The sequence below is a fragment of the Rhododendron vialii genome, chromosome 6a (assembly GCF_030253575.1).
Source record: "Rhododendron vialii isolate Sample 1 chromosome 6a, ASM3025357v1".
NCBI lineage: Eukaryota > Viridiplantae > Streptophyta > Magnoliopsida > Ericales > Ericaceae > Rhododendron > Rhododendron vialii.
The window spans coordinates 34,279,652-34,306,873 of NC_080562.1; the positions used below are offsets into that span (position 1 = coordinate 34,279,652).

The 27,222-nt window shown below is 38.0% G+C and overlaps 2 protein-coding genes across 3 annotated transcripts; one reads left to right on the forward strand and one right to left on the reverse strand.

The window, feature by feature from the left end:
- Positions 1–1,345: 1,345 nt before the first annotated feature.
- On the forward strand, positions 1,346–8,765 carry LOC131330543 (protein disulfide isomerase-like 2-3). Its single transcript, XM_058364164.1, has 9 exons — positions 1,346–1,717; positions 3,196–3,354; positions 5,071–5,184; positions 6,309–6,466; positions 6,987–7,086; positions 7,397–7,573; positions 7,653–7,798; positions 8,197–8,343; positions 8,433–8,765. The coding sequence occupies exons 1-9, from the start codon at positions 1,580–1,582 to the stop codon at positions 8,605–8,607; spliced, it is 1,314 nt and encodes a 437-aa protein (XP_058220147.1). The 5' UTR covers positions 1,346–1,579; the 3' UTR covers positions 8,608–8,765.
- A 227-nt stretch (positions 8,766–8,992) lies between these two features.
- Positions 8,993–20,074, reverse strand: LOC131330542 (centromere/kinetochore protein zw10 homolog). 2 transcript variants are annotated; one of them, XM_058364163.1, is made up of 14 exons: positions 19,286–20,074; positions 18,044–18,181; positions 17,680–17,853; positions 16,359–16,520; positions 15,219–15,443; positions 14,991–15,140; positions 11,858–11,950; positions 11,523–11,618; positions 10,508–10,636; positions 10,314–10,391; positions 10,074–10,232; positions 9,827–9,980; positions 9,623–9,705; positions 8,993–9,377 (listed from the first exon to the last, which is right to left on the reverse strand). In XM_058364163.1, the coding sequence occupies exons 1-14, from the start codon at positions 19,838–19,840 to the stop codon at positions 9,291–9,293; spliced, it is 2,283 nt and encodes a 760-aa protein (XP_058220146.1). In that variant the 5' UTR covers positions 19,841–20,074; the 3' UTR covers positions 8,993–9,290. The 2 variants fall into 2 exon arrangements, with proteins under 2 accessions (XP_058220146.1, XP_058220145.1); XM_058364162.1 differs by having other exon boundaries at positions 14,991–15,143.
- Between the last annotated feature and the right edge of the window lie 7,148 nt (positions 20,075–27,222).

Below are 27,222 nucleotides of genomic sequence, written 5' to 3' on the forward strand. Positions count from 1 at the left end.
CTCTTGTGACTTTGGTTAATCTTGTCTTTCTCAACTTAAGACTTGAGGTTTGGTTTGGAAATGTGAGTGGTTCGCCTTTTATGTAACAAAACTTGTCGATGTTAACCTCCGTTGATCATATGCTCGCTCATATGGTTCCGTGAGCTATGTCTCGACTCGTGTTTGCGAGAAGAACCAAAGAACTTGCTCGCTTTCCAAACCATACTTCTAGTTCTTGACCTTGATATTTAGTTTGAATGCAAGTCTTGGCGTTGTTAATCTCCGGTGATCATGTGCTCGCTCACATGGTTCCGTGAGCTATGTCACGCCTTGTGTTAAGCTTGTTGTTCAAACTCTATGTTAAGTCTAACCATTTTCATAGCTAAATCTTCCGGTTGATAGCCTATGCCGTGTGATTCAACCGTGTTTTCGTTGAAAATTGTTGGATGGCTTAAGTTACGGGTGTTATGAACTTCTATGCCTTGCCGCTTGTTAAATTAAGTTTAACTCTTTTTCTAGTCATTTTCATAAGGGCAATTCTCACATTTCAAAGGAAAACTAAAAGTTGGCCGCCTAAACGCCGGAAACCCTTACATCTACAATCCGAACAAGCTATATTCGAACTCTCTGTGGATCGACTCGGACTTTTTCGCTATACTATGCAAATCTTTAGTTGTAGTCCGATTAATAAATAATTGAATTTGACGGCCGTTTGGTAAACTTCAACGACTACCGAATGGACGCAATCAGTGTGCGAGTGTATGTGTATGTAAAGGGTTTTTTTTTTTTTTTTTAAACAATTGGCTAGACTGCTGGTTGTTGCCCTTGTTTGGTGACTAGCTAAGAGAGAAATTCTAACCAAAATGGCTAAAAATTTGCTTAGACTGGTGGAGATGCTCTTAGACGCTCTTCCTTACCGCTCTTTCAAATAGCAACGCTTTCCCTCTCGCACCCGTTCACACACGCGGGTTGTATGCCTTGTGTCAGGTGAACTCAAGTTGGGCTCGGCCCAAAATCTTACTGAATGTCAGAATCTCTTGCTGGTCAGGTGGGATCAGTTTGAGCTGTATAACTTACAAGCCCAATCTCTTGTTCTTGAGCAGGCCCAAAATCAGATGAGCTCTCAACAGGCTAAAGGCCTATTTTGGCTATAAGGAAAGTGACTTTTTTTTTTTTTTTTTTGGGTTCTTACTCAAATTTTTTTTGTATTTTTAAATTTTTTATCGTCATGAGAAGAATATAAAAATTAAAAAATTAACATCGAATCTCAAATTTTTTCCAATAAAGATAAAAATATTGGCAAACACCCACTTTACTCTGGCCACGTGTTGCAATTACGCCTCACATCTCGGAGTTTCCATATTCTCTTCCGTAGCTCTATCCTCTCTCTCTCTCTCTCTCTCGCGAGTCACAGAAGATGAGGTGTGCTTTTCTGATTGGTGGATACACGTATCTTCGTTCCAGCAGGAGTAGACCGGGAAGGGTTTTTCTACTCTGCTTCGAGTGGGTTTCTGCTCCGATTTGATTCAAACAACAGAAGCCGAAATTTCTAGCGAGCGAGCGAGAGAGAGAGAGAGAGAGAGAGAACTGTAGAGTGAGAATGCATTCATCATCACCTGTATTGATCGCGCCCGCTTTGATATTCTTGTTAATTTTCGGCCTCAGTTCACAGGTCGATGCATTGTACGGATCATCATCGCCGGTGCTTCAGCTAAACCCCACCAATTTCAAGTCTAAGGTAAAAAGAGGCTGATTTTCGGTTCCACGAATGAAGTATATCTTCTGGCTCGTATTTGTTTTCGTCTTTCTTCTTCAGATCCTACTCATTGTTGTCAATTAGACTCTAATTCAATTTCTGTTTAATTCATCCTTAATCTATCGGTTGAACCAATTGAATCCTTAAACTATCCAAACTGATGTCTACTTAGTCTGGTTTGAGAATCTCCATGAATTTAGTGGACGGCACTCGGCAGCTATTATCGAGAGCACCTCCTGTGAGATCAGCTTTAGTTACGGTAGAATGACCCAATCATAAACCTTTTAAACTTTTTTGGAACAGTCAAATATTTAAATGTGTAAGGAAATGACAAAATTGAAAGGATTTGCATTTGAGATATGGAGGAAGCAAAGCTGTCTTATAATCTGATGATGAATATCAGTTTTAGTGGGGAATGAAAAAAGAAGAATGGGTCATTTTTTTTTTTGATGGTTGGCAGAATTTGATTTGTCACGTGAAAGACTGTGAATTTTGAGTCTCGAACAGGCACCTAGGTTGTTCTTTGACAATTGCCCTCCTTTTCTACTTGCTAGAAGTTGCTATCAGAGAGCAATAAGCCAATAATATGTGGAGGCAATCCATCACCATCTTGCCCGCTTCCAATTGAGGCTTAAGTAGATTTAATTGATGGATTAAGAATGAATTAAACAGAAATTGAATAACTAAGCGGATAAAATTGCAAATTAGCCTTCCCAATATATTGCAGGTAATCCAGTGAACTTAGGGTCCATTTGTTTAACCAGACTAATAGTGAAGCAATGAATAATTAGATAGGTAAAACGGTCGGCCTAATTGCGCAGGATTAATAATCCCGCAAATATTATGTTATTGTATATTCAGTACTCTGTGGGATTAATAGTACCACAAACAGCATGTAATTCTATGACATTAATCCAAACAGTAAAATTTTTAGTCGCACACCGGATACATGGTCCCCTGAGCATTGCACTTGTTGCGTGCTTTTGTCCATGGCATATCAGTTCAATGGGTGGTTACACAGCGGTATTACTTGGAGATTTTTTTAATGACAAGGGTGTCTGGAGTTTTGCCACAAGTAATCCTTGGCAACATGTAGTCTGCCCCCCTCAAATATATCTGATAATTACCAGGCGCTGGGTAGCAACCCAAGGAGAGTGATGAATTAATTTATAACCATTGGCCCATGCTTTTGGATTCATTCTGTTATTATTGGTTTGTAGTAGTACTTCTCTTTAGAGATTCCATTCTGGAGAAGGAGTTTCTTTTGGAAAATTAGTGTAAGTGTGGAAATGTGCCTCTATTTTTTCCTTCCTTTTCTTTTTATGTTAAATATTTATTAGTAGAAAGTAAATTTCTTTCATTCCTGGCATCACACTTTTTCATCAGTAATTGTGAAACTAAAAGAGTAAAAATATGTGGAGTGAAATGATATATGATTTGTTGTCCTTAAATGGTGGCAGGTTTTGAATTCAAATGGGGTTGTTCTGGTAGAGTTCTTTGCACCTTGGTGTGGTCACTGTAAAGCTCTGACACCGATATGGGAAAAGACGGCTACTGTCTTGAAAGGTGTTGCTACTGTGGCAGCACTTGATGCTGACGCTCACCAGTCCCTTGCCCAGGTGTTTTTCATATTAGAGATGTTTGTACTTTCAGTAATTGCTTTTGGATATGTTGTTGTTCGTTCTAGAATTACGGAAATTATTTTCTGCTCGGATGAACCAAGCATAGCATTAAGGAGAAGTGACGCAGTCAACATCTGCCCCGCTGTTTGTGTAGATGGTATATCATGCAGTTTTTAGGGGAAGATGCAGGGTTCAATTTCCACTTTGTGTTATTAATTATGTTCGATTATTAACAGACTAAACTAAATAATAGAAAAGAAAAACATTTGGAAAAGAGTGGATTAGGTTTTGGTTCCCTGGGTGAAAAGTTGAAATAAAAAGAAACAAAAGAAAATGTCATCACATACCAGAAAAGAACGAAGGGGTGTTCTGTTGGCAATTGGCCAGGCTTGGGGTAGTGTTGGAAGTGGACAAGTGGTTATGGCTGATTGAGATGACAATATGGTTGGTTGTGAATTGTGATTGCGGTGGCCCTGGTTGTTGTGGTGATGGTGGCGTCATTGGTGACAATGATGTTTTGAGGCGGGCAATTGGTAGTTGGTGATATGAAAGACATGAAAGCTCCAATAGTGATGCTGGTGGTACTGGCCAAGGTGACTGTGCTTTCTGGTGGTAAGATTGGATGGTAAACTTTAGAACTGGCAATGTTGTAGATGAAGCTGAAAACTTGTACTGATTGCAATGCGGTGCTATCTCGACAGAGATCGCTCTATATGTAGTTGTTAGTGGTTGTATCATAACGTTGCAAAAGCGAAGTAGTAGTTGTAGCTCCTTGATGTCATCCGTATTCATCAGGGTGTCTTTTGTAGTTCGAAAGACAAAGTTAATTCCATCATTGACTATGGGTTTATATTTCTTTTTCGAATGTTTCTCTGAAGCCAGAGTAAAAAGGGGAGGAAGTATATTGTTACAGGTCCAATTTTAACCAACATCATTGGATTTTATCCTTCCGTGGTATGTTGCACAGATAGTTACTTTATATGGTTGTAAATAAATGAATATCTTGTCTGTCTTCATTTGTAGCTGACTAGCTGGTGTGCATATTAGCTTCTACGAAAGGGATGGAGTGAAAAATTGTGATGTACATACGCTGGCAGCTATTTAAAGTTGCTAATGCTAATAAATATGTGGTTTTAGGAGCAGAACGGGACTGGTCATTTTGAATGTGTTCAGATGACGTAATAGCTCCATAATTTGTCATTAGTCAGTTTGGTTGGATTTCTATGCTAAGTTGAGTTTGGAGTTTGGACTCTGAGTGGAGCTCCAGGATGTTTTTCACTCATTTATAATAGCAGGCTAGAGATTTAGGTTTTGTTCTCTCATATTATCTTACGTTTATACCCGAATTGCTACTTAAACACCTTAATATGTCATCAGAGCCAGTTGAACTGAAAGATTGATTGATATTGTCAGATCAAGATTGTGAAGTGACTGTTTGGGATAAATTTATAATCCGTAATTTTTTATATAAAACATTATAATCCGTAGGTGTCATTCTACATTTTAACAAGATTCAACATTTATCATCTATCAAAGTACTGATTAACACAAAATAGTTATGGCACCATTTCAAATGTTGTATTGAGATTCCATTTACCTTTGAGATTTCATGCTTTTCCTTTTCCTTTGGGATAAAATTTGTAGGACTATATGTTTTGATTCTTTTGATGACTGATTCATCACCATACTGATTGACTTATTTTTTTCTCACAGGAATACGGGATTAAGGGATTTCCTACCATAAAGGTGTTTGTTCCCGGGAAACCTCCAGTAGATTACCAAGGAGCTAGGGATGTCAAACCCATTGCAGAATTCGCCTTGCAACAGGTTGTCCTTGTCTCCCTTTGGTACTTGAGTCCCATTTATCCCATTCCTTTCGTTGTTTATCTTCTTCTTTTTTGTTGCGGGGATTGCTTTGTTATCATTTATTTAGCTTTGGATAAAAGCAGGTCTATTTCTATTATCTTTATCATGCATTACACAATTTTTTCTCGTTTTTATTGATTTTAAAACAGCATTGGCTACATTAATTTTATTTTTTTGAGAATTGTTTGTACTCAAATGGAGGTATGATTATCAGCAAGATGTTCATTAATCAATATGAAGGTGCCCTAAGAATAACGTGCTTCAAATTGATATGTTTTCGCTAGGATGACTTGTGGAAAGAAGAGGAAAAGAAGAGAAAATTTTAAACTTTTCCCTTCCATTGTTTGGTTCTTAAAAAAGAGAAGGAAAATTTTCAATTTTCAAATCAACTTTCTTTCCAATTTCTCTTCAATTTTCCCTTTCATTTTCTTCTTAATTATTTTCTTTTCCTTTCTTTTCCCTTTCCTTCCCTAAGTTCCTAACAGAGCCATAATATTGCTGCAATGGTATTCGTACTTCTTGGAACAAAAAGATTATTGGTTTCAGTGGTTTGTGGGTTAGTAGCCAGTTATTGGTTCTGCAGTAAGCAGCTAATCAAAATTAAAAACCGATACTAAACCAACTTGGGAGATCGAGGCATTCACTGTCTGTCCCATGGGAAAATGACGGTCCAGGACGTGTTTTGATAATTAATACCCGCTAAGGACATGCTGAGAACATTTGCTAATGCTGAAAATGTCCTTGGCGGGGTATTAATTATCAAAACACGTCCTTGGCCGTCATTTTCCCCCGTCCCATTCCCTCACAAGTTAAGCTTTTGGACTTGTAGCTTTCTAAACATGTTCTATCCGCTTCCATTTATTCCACCTTGTTGTCAGTCTATAAAGACTCTCCTCTATCTGTGTCTTTTCTATTCACATGAGGGAGCGGTTCACCCGTGAGGATGTGTTTCATGTACCGATGTACATTTTTGGGCCCATTTGCCTTGCTCTCAGGCATTGTGTTAGTCTAAAGTCACGGTTAGCTACTCCTACTTCCATCGACTATCATTATAGTGAATGCCAGGTTTTTTTGGTTGTGTACAGGTAAAGACACTTCTGAAAGATCGGTTACACGGAAAAGATACAGGAGGATCAAGTGAGAAATCTGAATCTACTGCATCAGTGGAACTGACTTCGCATAATTTTGATGAGCTAGTGGTTAAAAGTAAAGAACTTTGGGTTGTGGAGTTCTTTGCACCTTGGTACGTGATGCTTAATGATACTGATTTTGTTGGTTCATATTATGGTCTTGGTTACTTAAGAGTTAGCAGTGGTTGGTATTCTACAAAAACCTCATATCTCATTGGTTTTGTTCTTTAACTCAGTTATTTTTGCATAACATCTGCATCGATAACCTTGAATACAACATAACAGCATGACTTGTGCAACTGAAGTAAATTTGATGGTTGAAAGTTGAAACTATATAACTCAGCTCTCAATAGAATTATAGAAACTGTAACGAAAGAGATACGAGACGGCAAGATATTTTAGGCACAGGCTGGTTGAAAGGACACTGGCAAGTTAAAGCAAATCATAATTATGCAGAGCTAAAATCTTCTGAATAAGTTGTATTACAAGACTATCTAACAAATATCAACAAAAGAAGAGCTGACAAGTCATGCTACGTGGGTGCTTCATTTATGATTGGATAAGATATTTGTATCTGCTTTTATTTTCCCCTTCCATTTAGTGATTTCAAAACTAAATTTTTTCCTTCTATAGGTGCGGACACTGTAAGAAGCTTGCTCCAGAATGGAAGAAAGCTTCGAATAACTTGAAAGGCAAGGTCAAGCTGGGTCATGTGGACTGTGATGCAGAGAAGGTAATTCATGACTTCCTATTTGACATCTTTTACTTCCATTTTTTCGTGTCTGGATTGTCTGGAACCTTGCAATTATGGTCGTACTATAGATTATAACCATAATTAACAATTCCACCTGGTTGCTCTCATTATAAACTCAAATTTTCAGTGCAGAGTTTGGACTAGATTAACGTTTTGCCCAGAACCTGTGAAAACAGGCTGACCTTTCTGCACTGCAGAATCCAAAACCTGAATATATAACGGAATATAGGATATTGCTTTTAATTGTGTTCTTACCAAACCCATGGATCTAACGTGGTGGTGTTAGCAGTCTCTGATGAGCAGGTTCAATGTACAAGGATTCCCCACTATTTTCGTATTCGGTGCAGATAAAGACAGCCCATTCCCTTATGAAGGTGCAAGAACTGCCTCAGCTATCGAATCATTTGCTCTGGAGCAGCTGGAAACAAATGTTGCACCTCCTGAAGTAACCGAGTTGACTGGCCCAGTAAGTGTTGTTCCAACATGAGATACATTTTATGTCTGAGATCAATGTACTGTAAAACTGACGTGTTCCTTTTCATTAGGATGTCATGGAAGAGAAGTGTGGTTCAGCTGCCATTTGTTTTGTTGCTTTCCTCCCTGATATTTTGGACTCCAAGGCGGAGGGGAGGAACAAGTATCTACAGATGATGTTATCCACTGCCGAGAAGTTCAAAAGGAGTCCTTACAGGTAAGAATCAGAGAACTCTAGGCAGTGTTTGTTTCATCTGGAATGAACTTAGAATGAAATGGTTCGTTCACTCGGATTGCTCATAAGGACTTATGGTTTGCTATAAAATGACAGGATGTATATTACGAATCAAAACATTTTTCAATTCATTCCATTGAAAGGCCAAAAAATAACCATTTTATTTCTTGCCCAAATCATTCCAGCGGACCAAACACTGCCTTTGTTTATTTCGGAATGGGCAATGGTAGTTCTTTTTCATTCCTGTTTTTGCTCGAGGAATGAAGACTTCATTCAGATATCACTCGTTCAGTAGCCTTCCACTTTGCGCAAAATACATCTTGCTTGATAGGTCGAGCAAACTCCTGATATAACTAATAATAGATTCAACATTGTTGCAGCTATGTATGGGCAGCTGCTGGTAAGCAGCCGGATCTTGAAAAGAATGTGGGCGTTGGTGGTTATGGGTACCCAGCTCTGGTAGCCCTTAATGCGAAGAAAGGAGCATATGCCCCACTTCGGAGTGCATTTGAGCTTGAACATATAATGTAAGTATTTGCTTCTCATTTTCATTTTCATTCAAACACGATTGTTTTAGGAGTGAGGCATGATTATAATACCCAAATTGGTTTCTCAGAGAATTTGTAAAAGAAGCTGGACGTGGGGGAAAGGGTAATTTACCCCTAGGGAGCACGCCCGTAATTGTTCAGACTGAACCTTGGGATGGTAAAGACGGAGAGATTGTCGAAGAAGATGAGTTCTCTCTCGAAGAACTAATGGGAGAAGAATCTGCAAGCAAGGATGAGCTCTAACCAGTTCAGATTATTATCACTAAGGATAATGAGAACCCTGTCTGGAAATGATTTTGATGTTACGAGCAATTTGTTAAATGTCATGGATTGTTCTGAGCAATGGATTGTTCTCATTTTGATGATTTGTTTAATCTAATTAGAGCATTTTCTTCGGTTCATTCGTCTTTTATTTTACCATCAACTTAATTATTCAGCCAAGATAAATATTTTGTTGTAACAAGATGACTTGTTTTTTTCTTCTTCTAATCAGAGTATTTTCTTTGGAAGCAAGCCTTGTTCAGTCAGTCTTTATCGTGCCGTAGCCAATGAAGAACCATCGGTCAGCTTGCCACCTAGGCGACGAGCTTACCCCTCAACAAGGAGGCATGTGAAGAACAAAACCTTGTATCAATCTATCTTTTATTTTAAATATATACTTTAGTTTACAAAATGCAATTGCTGCATCTCATTCGACTAGAACTTTCCGGTTACATCTCGCTCAAGAGAAATAAGATCACATATTTTACAAGAAGACATCCGTGTTAGATTTTTTGCTTGTAAACAGATTATATAAAGACAACCGACCGATTTTCAGAACTCAAGGGAAAACTGCATCCGCTTTCTGTTAGTAGGGGCTGTGAGTGGTCTATCTCATGGTTGAAACGGTAATTCCACCAGACGTCCAAGCAGCCTGGTTTCTGAAACTAGTAAAAACTGGCACTTTCTATTCTCCAAAGACAGTCTCTCCTCAAAGGGGAATCAGTGAATATGGCTCTGACAAAATCTTCCACCTGCAAGAGTGACTGAATGGCTTAGGAAAATAAGCATAATTAGAAACCATAACGATCATAACTGCAGGTCATGGCCGAAATTTGAAAAGACTAATTGACTATGCCCGTAAAAATCAGGTTGTAATTCAAGAGCTAAACCGATAACGAGTCAAGTACTCGTCAAAACAAGTGGGCTAGTTCTCCAGAGGCAACAGAGCTATTGAAACCAAACAACAGTCAAAGATTCAGAATCCATCTTGTTGTACCTCAGATGATGTAAAACCACAACTGACCAATTCTCCACTTTCCCAAGCTTCTGTAATGGACTTCAAAGGCATGTCCAGCAAATCTAGTGAAAATCAAATGGAGAAAATGAAGAAAGAAAAGAATCAAGTGGTTGGTTATATGGACAAATATATTTCAATATTACAAAATCAAGGCAGTGAAGGGTGATGGTCAGGGAAACATGCCTGCCAATTTACGTATTTTCCCAAGAGAAGGTACAAGATAATCAAGGGAGCAGGTGAGGTTCTCATGTGACTTCCCTGTTTGGCTGGTGGTAGTATTGAGGGAGTTCAGTAAAGAAGATAGGCTTTCCAGCATCAAATGAATCAGTCTTTGAAGCTGTGAGAGCGTAGGAAATGTGCAATGTGGGTTAGCTTTAAATCGAGTTTTCTCCAGACAACAAAAAATCCAAATCAGGTTTATAAAATTGACCTGTATTGTCTCCTCAGCAGCCATATCATCTAATTGGAGAATGTCTTTTGTCATTCTACAGAAGACTGATTCCAGCACGGTGCACATACTTCTCTTGTAAGTTGAAGGTAGCAAGAGAGGCTCCCAAATAATATGTACTTTCTCAAGGATAAAAACAACCTGATCAACGAAGGTTTAGAGCTATCCTGTTGGAAACATAATGAAACAAAATTCTATCCCATTATGTTATGGCATTTCTACCTGATCTATACCAAACTTTGCAGATTCATATTGTTGGATTTGGTGGGTATTCTGGAAGCCATCCGCACCATCAATAGCCTGATATCAGAAAGTTATGCAGACGATTCATCATGGAATTAACTAGCAGAAAGAAAGAGTGAAGAACTTTTCATACACACAACTTAATTGCTGCGTTTACCGTACAATGACCACACCTCTTTCAGGTTGTAAATGACAAGTTGAATTTGTCTTTGTAATATTTCTTCTGCCATAAGCTGGAATCGTGGAGCCAAATCAACAAAGATGGTAAATTCCTTGATGGAACTTGGGAAGTCCGAGCGATACTGAAACAGAGGAATACAGATACATAAGCTTTATTAAGGTACGTATATATCATGACACATCAGACATGTTCCATGACTTAAGAGAGTAAGCTGAATCAGCATTGCATAAACAACTTTCAGAATATTGATTAATTTCTGTATATCGACAATTCAATTTTGACTAAATTTATTCGCCTTATGACCTAAGACTAGCCAAAGTAAAATTCAGGAAGTATTAACAATATTGGTTATCTGGTCAATGACTCCAATAGAAGTTGAAAAACTAGAACGAGTTAGTTCCATTCAGAGAGTGCTTATCAAGAGAAAAGGACTTGTTCATAGACTCGCTATTAATTTTTTTGGTTATACCAATCTGAGCAAGCGTATCAGTCTACCGCTAGCATCGTAGTATACAAATGTATCTAATAATCTTGGATAAATCCGAATTCCATCATCAATTTCCTTTTGGAATGCTAACTATACCCAATGTCTCTTCTCGTATGTTTCTCCTTTCATACACAAAGGTTCAAAATAGAGCACAACCAAGAAAAGTCGAGCCATGAGAGAAGGATTCAACGTCAGGTTCCTTTAGAAGATATTACTTTGTTTCAAATCATAGCTAGCATAACCACTAGCACATGAACATTAAGTTTACATGTTTTAATCTGAGCAAAAAAAAAGGTTTACATGTTTTAATCAACTAATCCAAGTAATTATACTGCCACTACACAACATTCTTGGTACATCGATGTTCCCCAGCAAATTTTGCACCAGGTAGACTTGGTACTTTGCTTCAAGTTCAAATCAGATATAGGAGTATAAGAGCATATTTGTCCAAGTGTGCAGACAAATGCGGATCACACTTGGACCTGAAATTATAATTCAAATTACAAACTTTCATTCATACCTCAAATGAAAGCCCAAGAATCTCCTGAGAGAGATAGAGACAGTCATTGTGAATGAGAACAGCGACCTGGTTAATGCCCTCAAGCTTCCTTTCTTGCTTCAAGTGAAAAGATTACCACCGTAGTTAGGGTATGCAATATTTATCTATTGTATATGTACTGCTCCACCAAAACAATCCAAAGAGAGCTAATTGCAAAGCTCTAGTTTAAAGAAATTTTGAAATTAATCTTTCTTGCAAGATGAAAATCATATGAAAATTATCAAGACAGTAAAGCAAAACTTGAATATGCTAGTATGTCGAGCATAATCCACTAATGCGAGTACCCTCATACTAACCTTGACAGGGACAATAGCTTCATAAAGAAGTAAAGCATCTCTGGCAGCATGATAGAACTCCCAAGCCACTCTTGGAGATGACAAGCAAACATCCTGCACATAAAGTCATTGATTACTATAAGCGGGTTATCATTTTGCTGTTTTTCTGTCTCAAAGTATGAATGTACCTGTCTTCTCAACTTATGAAAATACACGGTGGTGAGAAAGGCTCATCAAGATTTGAACCCTATTCTCTTAATGTTCTCTCTACTTCCACTCGTCATTCTTCTCCAAACCTAACCCTAGTTTCGTATCATCAACTTTACAAGGTATCAGAGCCTAAATCAATCCATCTTAAAATTTCCCAAACTAAAACTCGGACAACTCAATTCTGAGCATTGTGAGAGAACAAAATCGGGAGTCTTTGGGTTGCAGATGTCATTGTCCATAGGCATTATGAACTCTGGCAACTTCACTACGTGCTTCGTCCTCCTTTTCTAGGATTTATGGTGATTTTTTTCAGAATTTTTGAAGCAATCTAGAGTGAGTTTCCTATTTTCAAATGTTTTTTCTGCAAAATCTACTTGTTTTTTCAGACCTGCATTTTGTGAGTTCTTTGCTGCAATCAATGGTGGCTACGTCCTCTAACTGCAACAATGTTAAAAGTGAAACTACCAATGGTGATTTATTTTCAAATGTTTTTACCAAAGTCTTGGCAAAGAGGATACAACAGGTTTTGCCTGTTGTAGTTAGCCAATCCCAGTCAGCTTTTATTAAGGGGAGAAGCATTGTGGACAATGTTCTGCTTATGCATGAACTTATTAGGAATTATCATAGAAATGATGGGCCTCCTAGATGTGCAATCAAGGTTGATCTTATGGAAGCATACGATTCGGTTGATTGGGATTTTTTCCTAGACACTATGTTTGCTATGGAGTTTCCTGCTACATTTGTTGGATGGATAAAAGAATGCATATCCACTCGGACCACTCCTAAGTTCTCTATCATGCTTAATGGTGGGTTAGTTGGCTACTTTCCGGGAGCTAGAGGCCTTAGGCAGGGGATCCAATCTCCCCCTACCTTTTTCTCTTTGTTATGGAGGCTTTTTCAAACCCTTTTACAGAGGAATACTGAGGTTGGGGACTTCAAGTTCCATCCTAAATGCCAGGAGTTGGGAATTTCTCATGTTGTGTTTGCGGATGACCTGTTTATTCTGAGTGGTGCGCATTTGGGGTCTGTACAGACTGTGTTGAAAACTTTGCAGGAGTTTCATGGGTTTTCTGGGTTACAACCAAACTTGCTGAAAAGTGCAATGTATTTTGCTGGTGTCCCTGATTCTGATAAGCAAGTTTTCTCTGATTTGTTGGGTATTCCTATAGGTCAACTTCCAGTCAAATACTTGGGGATTCCTTTGATTAGTACACGGCTCACTTCAACTGATTGTGCTGTTTTGAAAGACAAGATTTTGGCTAGGATTCAGAGCTGGACACAAAAATCTCTATCTTATGGAGGCGGGGCTCAATTAGTTCAGTCTGTCCTATTCAACATCCAAACATATTGGAGTGCCATTTTTATCCTTCCTCAAAAAATCACTACGGAGATTGAGAGTGTTTTATGTGCGTTTCTTTGGTCTGGAGCAGATTTGAAACATACTGGGATAAAAGTAAGCTGGTCTTCTCTGTGTCCCCAAGAATGAAGGGGGTTTGGGGTCTCAATCCATAAAAGAGTGGAATAGAGCTATTAACATGAAACATCTTTGGGCCGTTAGTCAAAAAGCTGACACTTTATGGGTGAAATGGGTACACGTCTATATCTTTAAAGGTCAAAGCCTATGGGGGATTCCAATTCCTAATGAAGCTTCTTGGGTAGTAAGGAAACTTCTGAAGCTAAGACTTATCTGTAAGGAGTGGATGAAATATGTTATTGGTAATGGCAGGGACACCTTCTTATGGACTGATAACTGGCATCCAGTTGGGGCTCTATTCCAAAGGTTTGGTGATTCTGTGGTGGTTCATAGAGGACGGGCTCTCACGGCTAAAGTATCTTCTATTATTGAGAATGGTCTCTGGAAATGGCCTAGGCAGCGCAACAGGATCATTATGAACATTATTAGGCAAACTCCAGCTGACTTTCTCCCTAATCCATCTATTCCTGATAGGGTCATATAGACTATAACCTCAGATGGTAAGTTTTCAGCCAAATCAGCTTGGGAAGCCTGTCAGCATAGGAATTCTTTCCAACCTTGGCATACGCTTGTGGTTCAGCCAAGGTGTGCCTAGATGGAGTTTCATTGCTTGGTTGGCTGTCTTGGGAAGGCTGTCAACAAAGGACCGGTTAGTGAGTTGGGGTATGGTGGTGCCCCCTTTTTGTTCTCTCTGCTTGACTGATATAGAACCCCATAGCCATCTTTTCTTTGAATGCCAGCTTTCTAAGATGATTTGGAGGCAAATTTTGGCTAGAAATGGGATTACGAGGCTGGTTCTGCCTTTGGCCCAGGAATTGGAGTGGGCAGTCCAGTATAGAAAAGGGAAATGCTTGCGTGATTCCCTGTGTAAGCTGTCTTTGACAGCCTTCATTTATGTTCTTTGGGGGGAACGGAACTTGAGGATCTTCCAAGGCAAATCCAGAGGTGTTGATGGGATTGTGGGTGAAGTCTTTAACTTTGTGAGAACCTAGGTTAGCTCTTGGTCATCTGTCAAATTCTCCATGCAGAACAGGAGGCTTTGTGATGATTGGCTCCTAGATTCTAGGATTTTTTCTATAAATAATTGTTCATAGTTTCCTTGTGAGTTTGTTTTTTGGTCGTCTCTTGGACCTTTTGATGTATAGGTGGCCAGGGGATGCCCCTGTTGATTCCTTGAAGCTTCGTGCGCATTTTTTGGTTATATAAAATTTTACTTGCCACAAAAAAAAAAGGTCTTGTTCAAAAGTATGGTAACCTCTCCAACTTATCCAATAAAATAGTACTCTTCCGATTACTTGTGTTTGGGAAATAGATTTCATTTTATGGCAAAGAATATCTTCTCCCTACTTCAGACCAACTGAGATTAGCATTAAAGCACATTGCAAGTGGTTTAATGGTGACACAGAACCACAAGAGAAAATGAGCAGCAAAAGGCATAAAACCCTGAGAGTCCTCTTTTAATATACCCACCTTTAGAGTATGATGCACCAGTTCCATCAGTTGAGAAGCTGCTTTAGACACCACACAACTTTCCGATGAAAAAAGCAAGTCAACAACATGATCAGGAAAGCTTTGTGCAGCTCCAACATTCTTGAATTCAGTAACTTTCCTTGTATGGTCCTGCTAAATAAAAAATTGCTATTTACAATCTAACTCATCTCAGAAACTAAAATAAAGACTCCGAGGTAGTAAGCTCACTTGAGGAAGGATAAAGTCAGATTGTAGAAGCAAATTTCTGGCCTTCGCTAGGATCTCAACCTTCTTCCTTGATGCAAAGTGAACCTCGATGTTATCAGTGAAGCTACTCAACCTGTCTTCATCGTTAGAAATGAACATCATTTCCTTCAAAGTCGTCTCAAATTCAGACGTAAGTTTAATGATCCTCTGGAAATCGGCAATTTTGGAAGCATCATCAGGGACAACCTGGATCCAGAAATTTCAAATTTTTTGAGATGCATACGTTTAGAGAGAGAGAGAGAATAAAATCAATTCACACCACAAACAACACATATCTGGTGTGTACCACGCTCAACAACTGAATACCACACTGTTCAGCTCACATAATAATCGAAGCAACCTCTCTCAGTGCTAGAATATATTCTATCCTTTAACCAATAACATTCTGTATAACAACGTAACTAACAATAATAGGGGAGACAAATCTCATGCCTGTTCCGATGTGAGGGGACTGAACTCCAGTAGAACTTGAAGCCAGCTACTAGAATTCAAAGATAACTTGCTATCAAACAATCTAAAAAACTTGTCCCATGCTTAATCCAATAAAAAATACTTCCTTAAAAGAAAATGGTAGCAGTGAACAGAGTTTTATATCAAGGCAAGTTGCACAAACACTAAATATAGCACCAAGCAAAAAGGATAGTATTTACATTAAGCACAGAAATCGTTGACAGAGAGAACAATGAAGAGGCGTGAAAGGTCTCCCAAGACAATGTAAACAGAGGTAAAAGATAAAGTAGGAGGCTACAGAACATGCATTAAGTTATCAACACTCCGATCACCAGCCCTGCTTGCAGCCATTAAAGTTAAGCAGAGTCCGTTTTGATACCAAAGCTTCACATTTTCAACTTATGATATTAGTACACAAATCCGCATGCCACGTTCAACTTACAAACAAGAGTAGTTTATATTTTATTTTTGCAATTTTGGTCTTGTGGGTGCTCCAGCTACTAAGGCCAGATTTGGGGAGATGGGAGTCATGAGACAAATCAATAACATTTTTACTTTAACTAACCAAAAAACAGGAATGGATAGAGCATAACTCTACAGAATACCAAGGCTAGCAACTCAGGACACACTACATGTGAGTGGAAAACAAACCTTAGAGAGGAAGTTCGTAATTATCAACTCTGACATCCTTGGCCATGTCAATCTTCCAAAATATTGCATCCAAGCACCATTTTCCAAGCATAAGGATCTGTGAATAAATTTAATGATCTGAATAGTTGCTGAAAAGATACTTTCACCCTGGACGTTTTTGTTCTGCAAACACCATAGGAAAGTGGCTGCCATAAGCAAATTGCACTGCATATGTTTCAAGGCAAAGGGCACCCTTATTGCACAATGAGCATCCCTATTGTATTACAGAAGAAGAGAAGTATGTTCCATCACATAAATTGATGGAATGACAACTTCCTTATTAGTATCTAGACTACATATACATTATGTGATATGGAAAAATGACTTTGAGTCGTCCTTAAACAATGAAGCATAGATACCGATAGGGGATATGGATACAATACGGATACGGCGATATGGGAATGTGAAAAAAATAGGATACGAGTACAGCTATGATATTTTAAAGTTAAAAATATTTGTATGACTATAAAGCATAATATTACGTATTATTACAATAATGGTGAGACACTGTTATTAGTACGCAAAAGTGTTGCAAACAAGTTTACTTGGTTACTTATTGGTTCCAATATTATCACTAGACATGTATGACACAATAAGATATTCAAAGCTATCAAAGAAGAGACTTCATGTATTCCTACCAATTTGAATCGAATGGTATGCAAGAAGTGCCACACCCTTAATTTCATAAAAGCTTGGATATGTGAACAATACCGCAATAGTACCCAAAAAGTATCCAATACTTCAAAAAATTTAGAAAATCGATTTCCGTATAGTCGATATTCCTTGCATACATGTCTGAGAGTAACGGAGGTGTATCATTGTCCAATACAGACATGCTACGGGTACAACTCCCATATTGAGTATCTGTGCTTCATAGTCCACAAGCGTGAGGACTAAGATGTATTCGTAAAATATCAATACTAACGTCTCATACAAGGCATGAGGACTAAACACATAGCTAATTTATTCAGGCCTAACCAGAATAGCCGTTAACGATTTCTCAGAATCTTTGCATAGTACTTTACGGAGTAACTGGTATCACAATATGACAGGGGCAACATACAACCTCACAAAATACATTTCTAATATGAACCAGGATGAATAAAATTGATCAACAATTGTTGTTCTTGCTTCAGAGCCCATACACTGCTGTCTCAAAACACAAATCATAAATATCTAGGTGATTCTTTTGATGTAATCTGCTATTAGTGTCTCCGTATATAAAAAGTGAAAGATAGCAAGCAACCGAACCTTAAAACAAATGCATGTTTGTTAAATTCACCTTAGGATCAGAAGATGGAACTATCCTCAAAATCGCCTCAGAGACATGTCCATTCTCTTGATTCATTTCTTCAGCAAAAGAAACATGAGATTGGCATTTCAATGCCGGGGCTATAACATACTTAATCATCTTGTCCGCTACTTTCACAAGGCCATAATCTAGAATGCCAACCACCTACAAAAACACAAATACCAAAACTAGCCTTATTTGACTGAGACCAATCTTCCAAAAGAAACCTCAAAATGAAAGGACGAATTAAGCTTGGATTTTTTAACTAAAGAAGAGTATCTACCTACCAAAAGAATTCAATTCCTAGTTAACTCATCCCAAAAGCCAAAAGATGCAGTGCATGGACCAAACTCACCTCCATTGCTTTCAAAATCGTATGCAACTCAACCCCATCAATTCCATTGGAACTCAACAGGTAATTTACTCGAACTTCATTTTGTTGCTGCTGAAACTGCACCGCTCTCTCCATAAATCTTGCCAGTAAATCTTGGATCTACAAACCCAATCCAATTCCTCTAAGAAATACTCACAAACTATAGAGATCACAAATAAAATCACCAAAACAGACCATTAATTTAAACGATTCAAAATTTGGTCACCGCCAACAGTTAAAAGAAAATGAAATCGACAAACACCATAATTTCTAATTTTAAACACACGAAACATGAAACTTTTGTTCTGACATATTATACCAACCATTCCAACGCAAACAAAAGATAATTTAGAGGTTCAATCATGTATTGTTTTTTCTTCTTTCATTGCCTACCCTCTCTTTGTTGCCAAGAAAAGCCATTTCAGCAATATTGGGCTGAACTCCTGCAGTATTTGGTTCCATGGAATAAAGCTAAGAAGGAAGGGGCATCCTCTTGTAACATGCTAATACCAATGTCTGAATTTCTACAAAATAACAGCATCTACATTACATACAGAATCATCACTAACCAACTTAGGATGAATAGCCATTCAAGTGGAAGGCCAAGGACCATAAGAGTTAACATCATTCCAATTGCCATTACAATTTACAAAAGTCATTACTATTTCTGGCATTAAAAGACATTTTTGGCTGGTAATTATTCCAAAAAAGATTGTTAATTCTGTAACAAAAGAACAAAACCACTCATATCCGGTACCGCAAGAGAAGCCATTGAAAAGGCTTTTCATAATGGACATCGTGAATATTTATCACACTGGGATACTATTCTGCCTATTTCGTCAACATATCATTCCGTTTCCTCCCAAAATTATTCCACCAAACCAAACCAAACACTACCTCAATTATTGCGTATACATACATTACATATGGAACCATCACTAACCAAATTTCGATGAATAGCCATTCAAGTGAAAGGCCAATGATCGCTCCATTCTCCCAAAACACTGAACCAAAACACTACATTGCCATTTGATAAAACTGAAAGTAGAAAATTAAAAAATTAATTGCCTGAATGCTGAACATTTTAAGTAGAAAATTAACTAATCAATTGCCTGAATGCTGAACATTTTAAGCTGAAAAGCATAGAAACAATATAAGCTTCTGAATTTCAAATTTTCCCTCAATCACCTCATAAACGAAACAGAGTTTTAACCAAATCCTTACCTCTTCAAAGCACTCCCTCCACTCCTTCCTCAACAACCCATACACCACCGGCTCTCCTTCCTCCTCCTCTGCGTCACCACGTACCCTCAATGCCACCTTCAGCCCCCTCACCTTCTCCGCCGCCTCGACCACCCTCCCCGCCCTCACGTCCTCCCTCGCGGCCCTCAACTCTTCGCTCAACTCCAAAACCACCCTCACCAGCTCCAGTACTTCCCTCTTCTCCCTCGCCTCCTTCCTCTTCCGCCCAATCTCGGCCGTCGCGTCGCGGATCTCGACGTCGATCGGGTGGTCCGAGGTGAGGCGGAGGAGGTCGGAGAGGTGGTCGGAGAGGCGGTGGGAGGCGGAGACGGCGTCGGAGCACTGGGCGAAGAGGGAGGCGAAGTCGGCGTGGTGGGAGAGGATGTAGTCGTGGACCTTGGACTTGATGTGGAGGGAGTGGATTTGGAGGCGGTCGATGAGGAGGCGGAGATCAGGCGCGGATAAGGGGGAGGAGTCGTCGAGGTCGTGGGAGGAGAGGAGGTCTCGGACGTCGATCGAGTTGAACAGTACATCCATCGTGATCACCTCTCTCTCTCTCTCTCTCTGGCGCCGTTTCGTTATGCGTAACAAGTCTAAACGCCTCTGCTTCAATCGATCCACATTGGACAGCCTATTCTTTCCCGCTGTTGCTTCATCGAAAGCTATGAAAGAAAACTAAAAAGCTACGGCCACCGACGCTAGCCCTGCCGATTCTCTGCCGACGGCCACGGGAGCCCTTGAATTTCGAAAAATTCAGGTCGTTCAATAAAAAAAAATCCGAGCCGTTGATTTTTAGTCTTAGAGGATGGTGTTTCAAGATTAATTTCTATTTGACGAGAAAAAATTTAAACTTTAAAAACTTTAGTTTACTAAAAATAAAATATCGTTGTTTTGATTTATTTGTCTTTAGCGAATATTTATTTTTTATTGATCATAATTGTTTTACTTTTTATATTTATTTCGACGAAGCAAATAATTAGTTCAAAAAAATTTGATATGAATCTAACAAAATTCAAAAAAGAAAAACCAGATAAACCTACCAAAACAATAATTCTACCCAACTGGCATGGCAATTAATGGAATTAGACTCGAACATTGGACGAATTTGATGTATGCAGAAATAAACAAAACCTTAATTGTTTTGGGGAAGCAAGCACAAAGCCAAATAAATCGTCACCGTAACTTGAAACCAAAATATTTATTTTACGATAAAAAGATTAGCCTTATTATTGTCAGCCCACTGGACTGACAATAAAAAAATTGATCTTATTATCGTAAAATAAATATTTTACGTTAAAAAGATTGGCCTAGTCACTTTTTTAGGTGCATGTTCCAACACAGATAGTAGTCATTTTGCTTTAGTCAATTTTGAAGACTAGCTACATGTAAAGTTTGAATGTTAATTTTTTTTCCCCTACGCGAATACTGAATAGGGAAATGATGGAATTGAGAAGAGTCTACGTGGATTTGTACGATTCTGTAATTTTTTAAAAACAAAAAGAGTGATCGTGTGTACTTGTACTACACATGCTTGGAGTACATTATTATAAGGGAAATTTTTATAAATGGTCCCTTTAGTTTGCATGAATTTTCATTTTCGTCATTCTAGTATCAATTGTGTTACTTTTAGTCCTATAATTTGTATTATGTCTCAATTTCGTCCCTCTCGCTTACGGCGTTAATGAAACAAACGGAATTGGAGGACAATTTTGTCATTTCTCCTCACAGAGGGACTAAATTGATATTTCATGTAAACTAGAGGGACTATTTCTATAATTTTGTTTTTTACTTTTGTTTTTGTAAATAAATTTAAAATACATCATATATAATATATTTCTCATCTCATTTTATATTGAATAATAAAAAATATGTTGAAATTTTGTAAAGTTTTTATTATATACATCACAAAAAATATGAGAAAATTCGAAAAACAACCCTTATGATAATTGTCTTAGTCTTGTATTTTTTTTTTCAATTGAATTTTCACTATCGTTATTTTTTTGTCACATGATTAAAAAGAAAAAGTTGTTCAGTAGTATTTAGAAATCTTGTAATTGTGTTTAATTAAGCAATGAAACACTATTAAATATTAAGAGATCAAATACATTAAAATATGGGTATAAGTGTATTTATTTTGGGACTTACTCATAAGATCACTCATATAACAAATAAATACGGATTTTAAACATTTTTTTATTGGATGAAAAAATAAGAAGATTATAAGAACATGATACAAAGACATTAGCTAAGGGGTTGATTTGTGCATTTTCTAATATTTTTGTAATGTGTAATGAAATATAAAATTTTCAATATAGTTTGATTACCGAATAAAAAATAATTCAGTTGTCAAATACATTACTTATGGTCTTTTTTATTTTATTTGCAAAAAACGAAAGTAAAATGTAAAATTTTAAAAATAATCCCTCTGGTTTGCATAAAATTTCAATTTGGTCCCTCTGTGAGAGAAAATGACAATTTTGCCCTTCGATTCCGTTTGTTTCATGGACGGCGTCAGGGAGAAGGACGAAATTGAGATGGAATGAAAACTACAGGGTTAAAATTGATACAATTAATAGTAGAGGGACAAAAATGAGAACTCGTGCAAACTAGAGGGACCATTTTTAAAAATTTCCCTTATTATAAATAGATGGATAGATTTGACATATCATATTTGCAAGAGCAATTTTTTTTTTTTTGGTACTCAGTTAATTTTTACACTACATTACATTATTGGGAGTTGGAGGGGAGGCCAGGGTTCGAATCCTGGATGAGCGTGGGGCAAGGGAATACCCTTCCACTTGGGCTAGGCCACAACCTCATTTGCAAGAGCATTCACATGATCCATGAATGTCATTTTTGTATTGTTATTATTACTCGATGAATAGTGTCATTTGACTCATTTTGCCAAAAAATAAAACAAAAAAGTCAAGTGTGTTGCATCCGTGTTGGGTACTCTATCTCTCCAAGTTTGCCATAAATGACAAAGCTAGGTCATTTGCCAATCTTGGGAGAATTTTTCACTTGTGGGTGTAGTACCTAATTTGTTACAAAAATGTTACTTACACAACAACTCCCACACAACAACTCACATAACCACTGACGTCAACATGACCTCAGCACAAAACAACGTCGTTTTGTAAAAAGAAAAAAGAAAGAGGTCGCGAACTGGGGCGCTTTTCCTTCCCTTTTCACAATCAAAATACAGACCACAGAAGCGAGGGAGGGCCTCCCACCACCACCGGTGACCGCCACTATCCAACCCCAGCTGCTCCCCCATTGTCGGCGACCGCCACCACCACCGGCTCTGTTGTGTTGAAAGAAAAAAAAAAACCTAATTCGAAAATTTGAGAAACCCTTAATTTGAAAATATGAGAAACCCTAAATTGGAGTTGTTACCCCCAGAATAGTGGTTTAATGTGTTGGTAATCTTTGTAAATTGATACCATTTTGTCGGTCTATACGAATAGTTTGCAAGAACTTGTACATTTAGTTAATCAACCACCAAACCACAGTTAGTGGCTTAGGGTATTCATTCTCTTTAGGATTTTGGTTGTTCTAAGGAAGAATATTCGTTGTTCATTCTCTTTAGGATTTAGATTTCGACCCTTAATTTTGCATGGTTGTTTCTGATTTGCACAATGTGGTGGTGACTATGTTTACTGGCTATTTGTTTGGATATGCTGCATTCAGAGCATTGTTTAACCATAGTCTTGTTATGGTATTTTCAGAGCACCTTTCTAAGTTCATATACCTTTTTAATCCACTTGGGAACTACTAAACACGATCTCCTTTTTGCCAATCAGATATTTCATTTTTGTTCTCTAATCTTTTCTGATTCATCTGATACTACAATAATTGATAGTTCTCTAATTCTTTTCAGAATGCTGCTGGAGGTATCCTTGGTTTTGTTTGTACTATTCTCCTAGAAACACTTCTTTTCATCATCGTGTAAGTTATTAGTAAAGTAATTATGTAATTACTCTTTAGTTGCAGAAGTTGTAACTTATTTTAAGTCAAGTGACTCAAGTCGTTATGCCTTAAGTTTGACTTTCCATTTAGTGTAATTATGTAATTACTCTTTAGTTGCAGAAGTTGTAACTTATTTTAAGTCAAGTGACTCAAGTCGTTATGCCTTAAGTTTGACTTTCCATTTAGTGTATTTTTTGTTGATCCATAACCATAAGTTGGTGATTGGGAAGGGTTGAAAGGTTATGAATTTGTTGTAGTAGTTAAAAAAGAGTTAGAAACCTAATGATTTTCGCCTTTTTCCCTTGATAATTACCAATGTTGTTGTAAATTTTATTGAATTGTCATTCTTAGTTTGAGATGTGAGGCGTCCAACTAGGCCATAAAACAAGGGAACAATGTCAAATTTTTCCCAAGACTACACCCGTGAAAGCAATTATTTGTCTTTTCCAAATATCTGTTTTCAATAAATGAGCTTTCTGAAGAATTGCTGATATGGTGGTGATTTTGCAGATCAAGAAATTCAGAAATGCGTTGGCAAAGCACAGCTCATATCGTTGCAAGCCTGGGACCACTGAAAGGACTCGAGGAGAAAGAACTGCTAGGGCTTGTGGCCAACAAAGAAACTTGGACCCAATTTACCCAAATACAAATGCTTGGATCCCACAAAGCTGCAGCAACCGAGATGATTCATAAGTTTAAACAGAGATATATTGGCACATAGATGACTCTGCTTGGCAGTTCAACAACTTCGAGGTGCCACATGCCGTTGAAAGAGATTGAATCTATTCAAGTGAATCAAAGGCCAAGAAAATGATCAATTGTTGTAATTTGTTGGAATATCTGTTGAAAATTTACGAAATTTCGGATGAATGAAACTGGGACTTTTGGAGGGTCTCCCGAAGCAACAGATACCGGGTTCGTTATATCTGGACGCACCACAATCAATAGACGTATTGATGTGTAGATTCAGTAACTCTCGTAATCCCACCACCTTGATAAATGGCAGCATTATTCTTCCTCTTGATGGTTGATTTCATTTTGGGGGTTAATTCAATACCAGCATTTGTGAAGATCTCCATTTGACTATAAATTGGTGCATCACGTTTTGGAGAAGGCATCAGAAAACTCAAGCACTTACATCATTTTAGCATATTGTTCTTTGAGAGAGAGACACAGGCGGTAGTCAGTTCGCCAAGGCGGTCGACGATGGTGTTTCGACGACTTGCGGTTTAGCCGAGCCAACCCAGGGAGGAAGACGCCGAACAAGATCCTACAACACGCACGGTAGGCGGCGAATCTTTCTTAAGGAGATTATGTTATCACACAGGACTCAGTTTGATATTTTGAAAATGCAGTTGTATCTCGACTATTTCAATCTATTTTTTGTTTCGATTATGTAACTGTTACATTATCAATGTTAATGAAATTGTTCTCTGGAATATTATGTGATTGGCGAGGTTTTTTCCTAACAATATCAAGTTGTAGCATCAAGTTTTAGTTTTGCAAAATCTAACTTCGATTGTAGCCTATGAATGTGGTTTGTGAATGGTGATTTAGAATGAGAAATGCCCGGCGTGGACTTATGCATAACCTCATGTTGTTTCTATTGTTGTTATTGTTGTACTGACTGAGACACGAGGCGTTAGCTAGGACCAAAAAACAGGGGAGACTATGCCGAAATTTTTCCAGAACCAAATATACTAGCATGATTCTAGTATTTATATTGCTAACTGAGTTCAACTAAAAAATTAGTACTATTTTGCTTTTATTCTAAGGCTATCGATAACACATTGAACTGACCAAATCATCCTCCATAAAAAAAAAAATCTCAAAAACTTATCTGATGGAACTATGAATTCAACTTCAACCTTCCAAACTATCAATCCTCCAGTCCAGGGAAAAGGTTAATGTCAAATTGAATAGAATCTCAAGTGACCAAATCTTACTCCAGAAAAAGCTTTTAAAAACTCAATTGACTATTATTCCTTCGGCCACGAAATGATAATGTCAAATCGAATAGAATCTCATGTTCAATAATAATAATATCATGATCTCAACATAAAATATGAGCAAAAAGAATATAGATAGCCAATTTGACATTCTAACATGTCTATGTCCATTTTCATTAATCAAAAAGAATAACCCATCGTCAACAACAACTAAAGCGGCGCAATTTTATGAACAGAAGTATTGTTTTATATCGTGTCCTATGACCTGTGTCCTCGTTTGTTTCTTTAAAAGCTATCCATATCGTGTCCTGTGTCCCCTTTTGTGTCCTTGAAAGACCTAATTGCTTGTTGGTCTGGTAATAACCTTTCATAAGGTAGATGGTTTGGAGATTTCTGTTTCAAATTGACTTTTTTAATGTGACGCATTCTACTTTTGTTCATAAAATTGCACCACTTTTTTACTTTCTTTCTGCTCCTGTAATTACTTGATTGCTTGTTGATTTCATAGTTCCATCAGATAAGATTTTCTAAGTTTTTTTTTATGGAGGATGATTTGGTCAGTTCAAGGTGTTATCAATAGCTTAGAATAAAAACAAAATAGTACAAAGTTTTGAGGTAAATTCAGTAAGCAATATCAATACTAGAAATTTGGTTCTAGAAAAATTTCGGCATAGTCTCCCCTGTTTTTTGGTTTGACGTCTCGCGTCACAGACAGTACAACAATAACAACAATAGAAACAACATGAGGTTATGCATAAGCCCACGCCGGACAATTCCCATTCTAAATCACCATTCACAAGCAACATTCATAGCCAAAATCTATTGCCAAATTATCATTTCACAACGAAAACCATAATACAATAAATTTAAAACTCACGCTGGGTCATTCTTATCACAATTATCAATTACATATGAAATTAGGTTTCACAATACTACAACTTGATATTATGTAGCAGGCCGAGCAAAATGGCTCGGGCCATTCCGAGCGTGATCTAGTATTCCTTTCAACTCCAAGACATCTTTCTTTGGACGTTCGGATCAACAACCATAGCCGAGGGTCCCTCTAATTACTACTTCCTTTAATGCTCCATTCCCTGCACCTGCTCGGGGTGGAGGATACGTTCGTTTGGATAACTGCCGAAGGTCCCACAACATGCTCGGTGCCGAGCGTAGCCTGGCCGACGATCCAGCTCATCCGCATCAGAACAGTAACCATGACAATGATGATGGTCGTGACGTTATCCAAACGGTTATGAGGACAATGATGGTGGCACGTGAAGGTGCCAGCTCATCATGAAAACGGTTGTAAAACCCTAAATGTGATGCAACAGTGACATCAGCCGACGCTTGTTGAGCGTTGGTGCAATCTTGGAGACCAAGCTAAGGGTTCCCTATAAATATTTCATTATGCCTACTTGGAAGAGGTATGCTCAAACAAAACCCTAGCTCCTAATCCCTAACTCCTTCTTGCAAGCAATCTGACTCTTGCACCGGGGGGCCATCCCGGAGTACCTCCGGTGTGGTCTCTTAGTCGTGCTTCGTTTTGCAAGACTGATCAAGGAGACAGGAGCTAACCAAGAACCCACATTCAGAAAGTACGAACCAACCGGAACGGAGCCCCCACATATTACAAAGCTTAGTACATATTGATATTCCAAACTACAACAAATTGATCATTTTCCTTGGCCTTTGATTCACTTGAATAGTTTCAATCTCTGTCACTGCCTTTTCGAGTCTCCACTAGTCTTTGCAAAACTATTGGTCCCATAGTTAGTGTTAATACTTGTTTCGGATCAACCAAGGACTGGGATGTGTTGATACTTTTCCTGATATGCTCCACCATCAAGTGATCCCATATAGTCATTGACTAAAGATGGCTCTCTCCATTGGCCGCGCCATATGAACAAAGGCATTATTGAACTCATCTCATCTTGCCTGTCACTAAATTGAGTAGCAGTTCTAGCCCGTAAATCTTCTAAGCTTTCCCTTTATTTTGCTCTT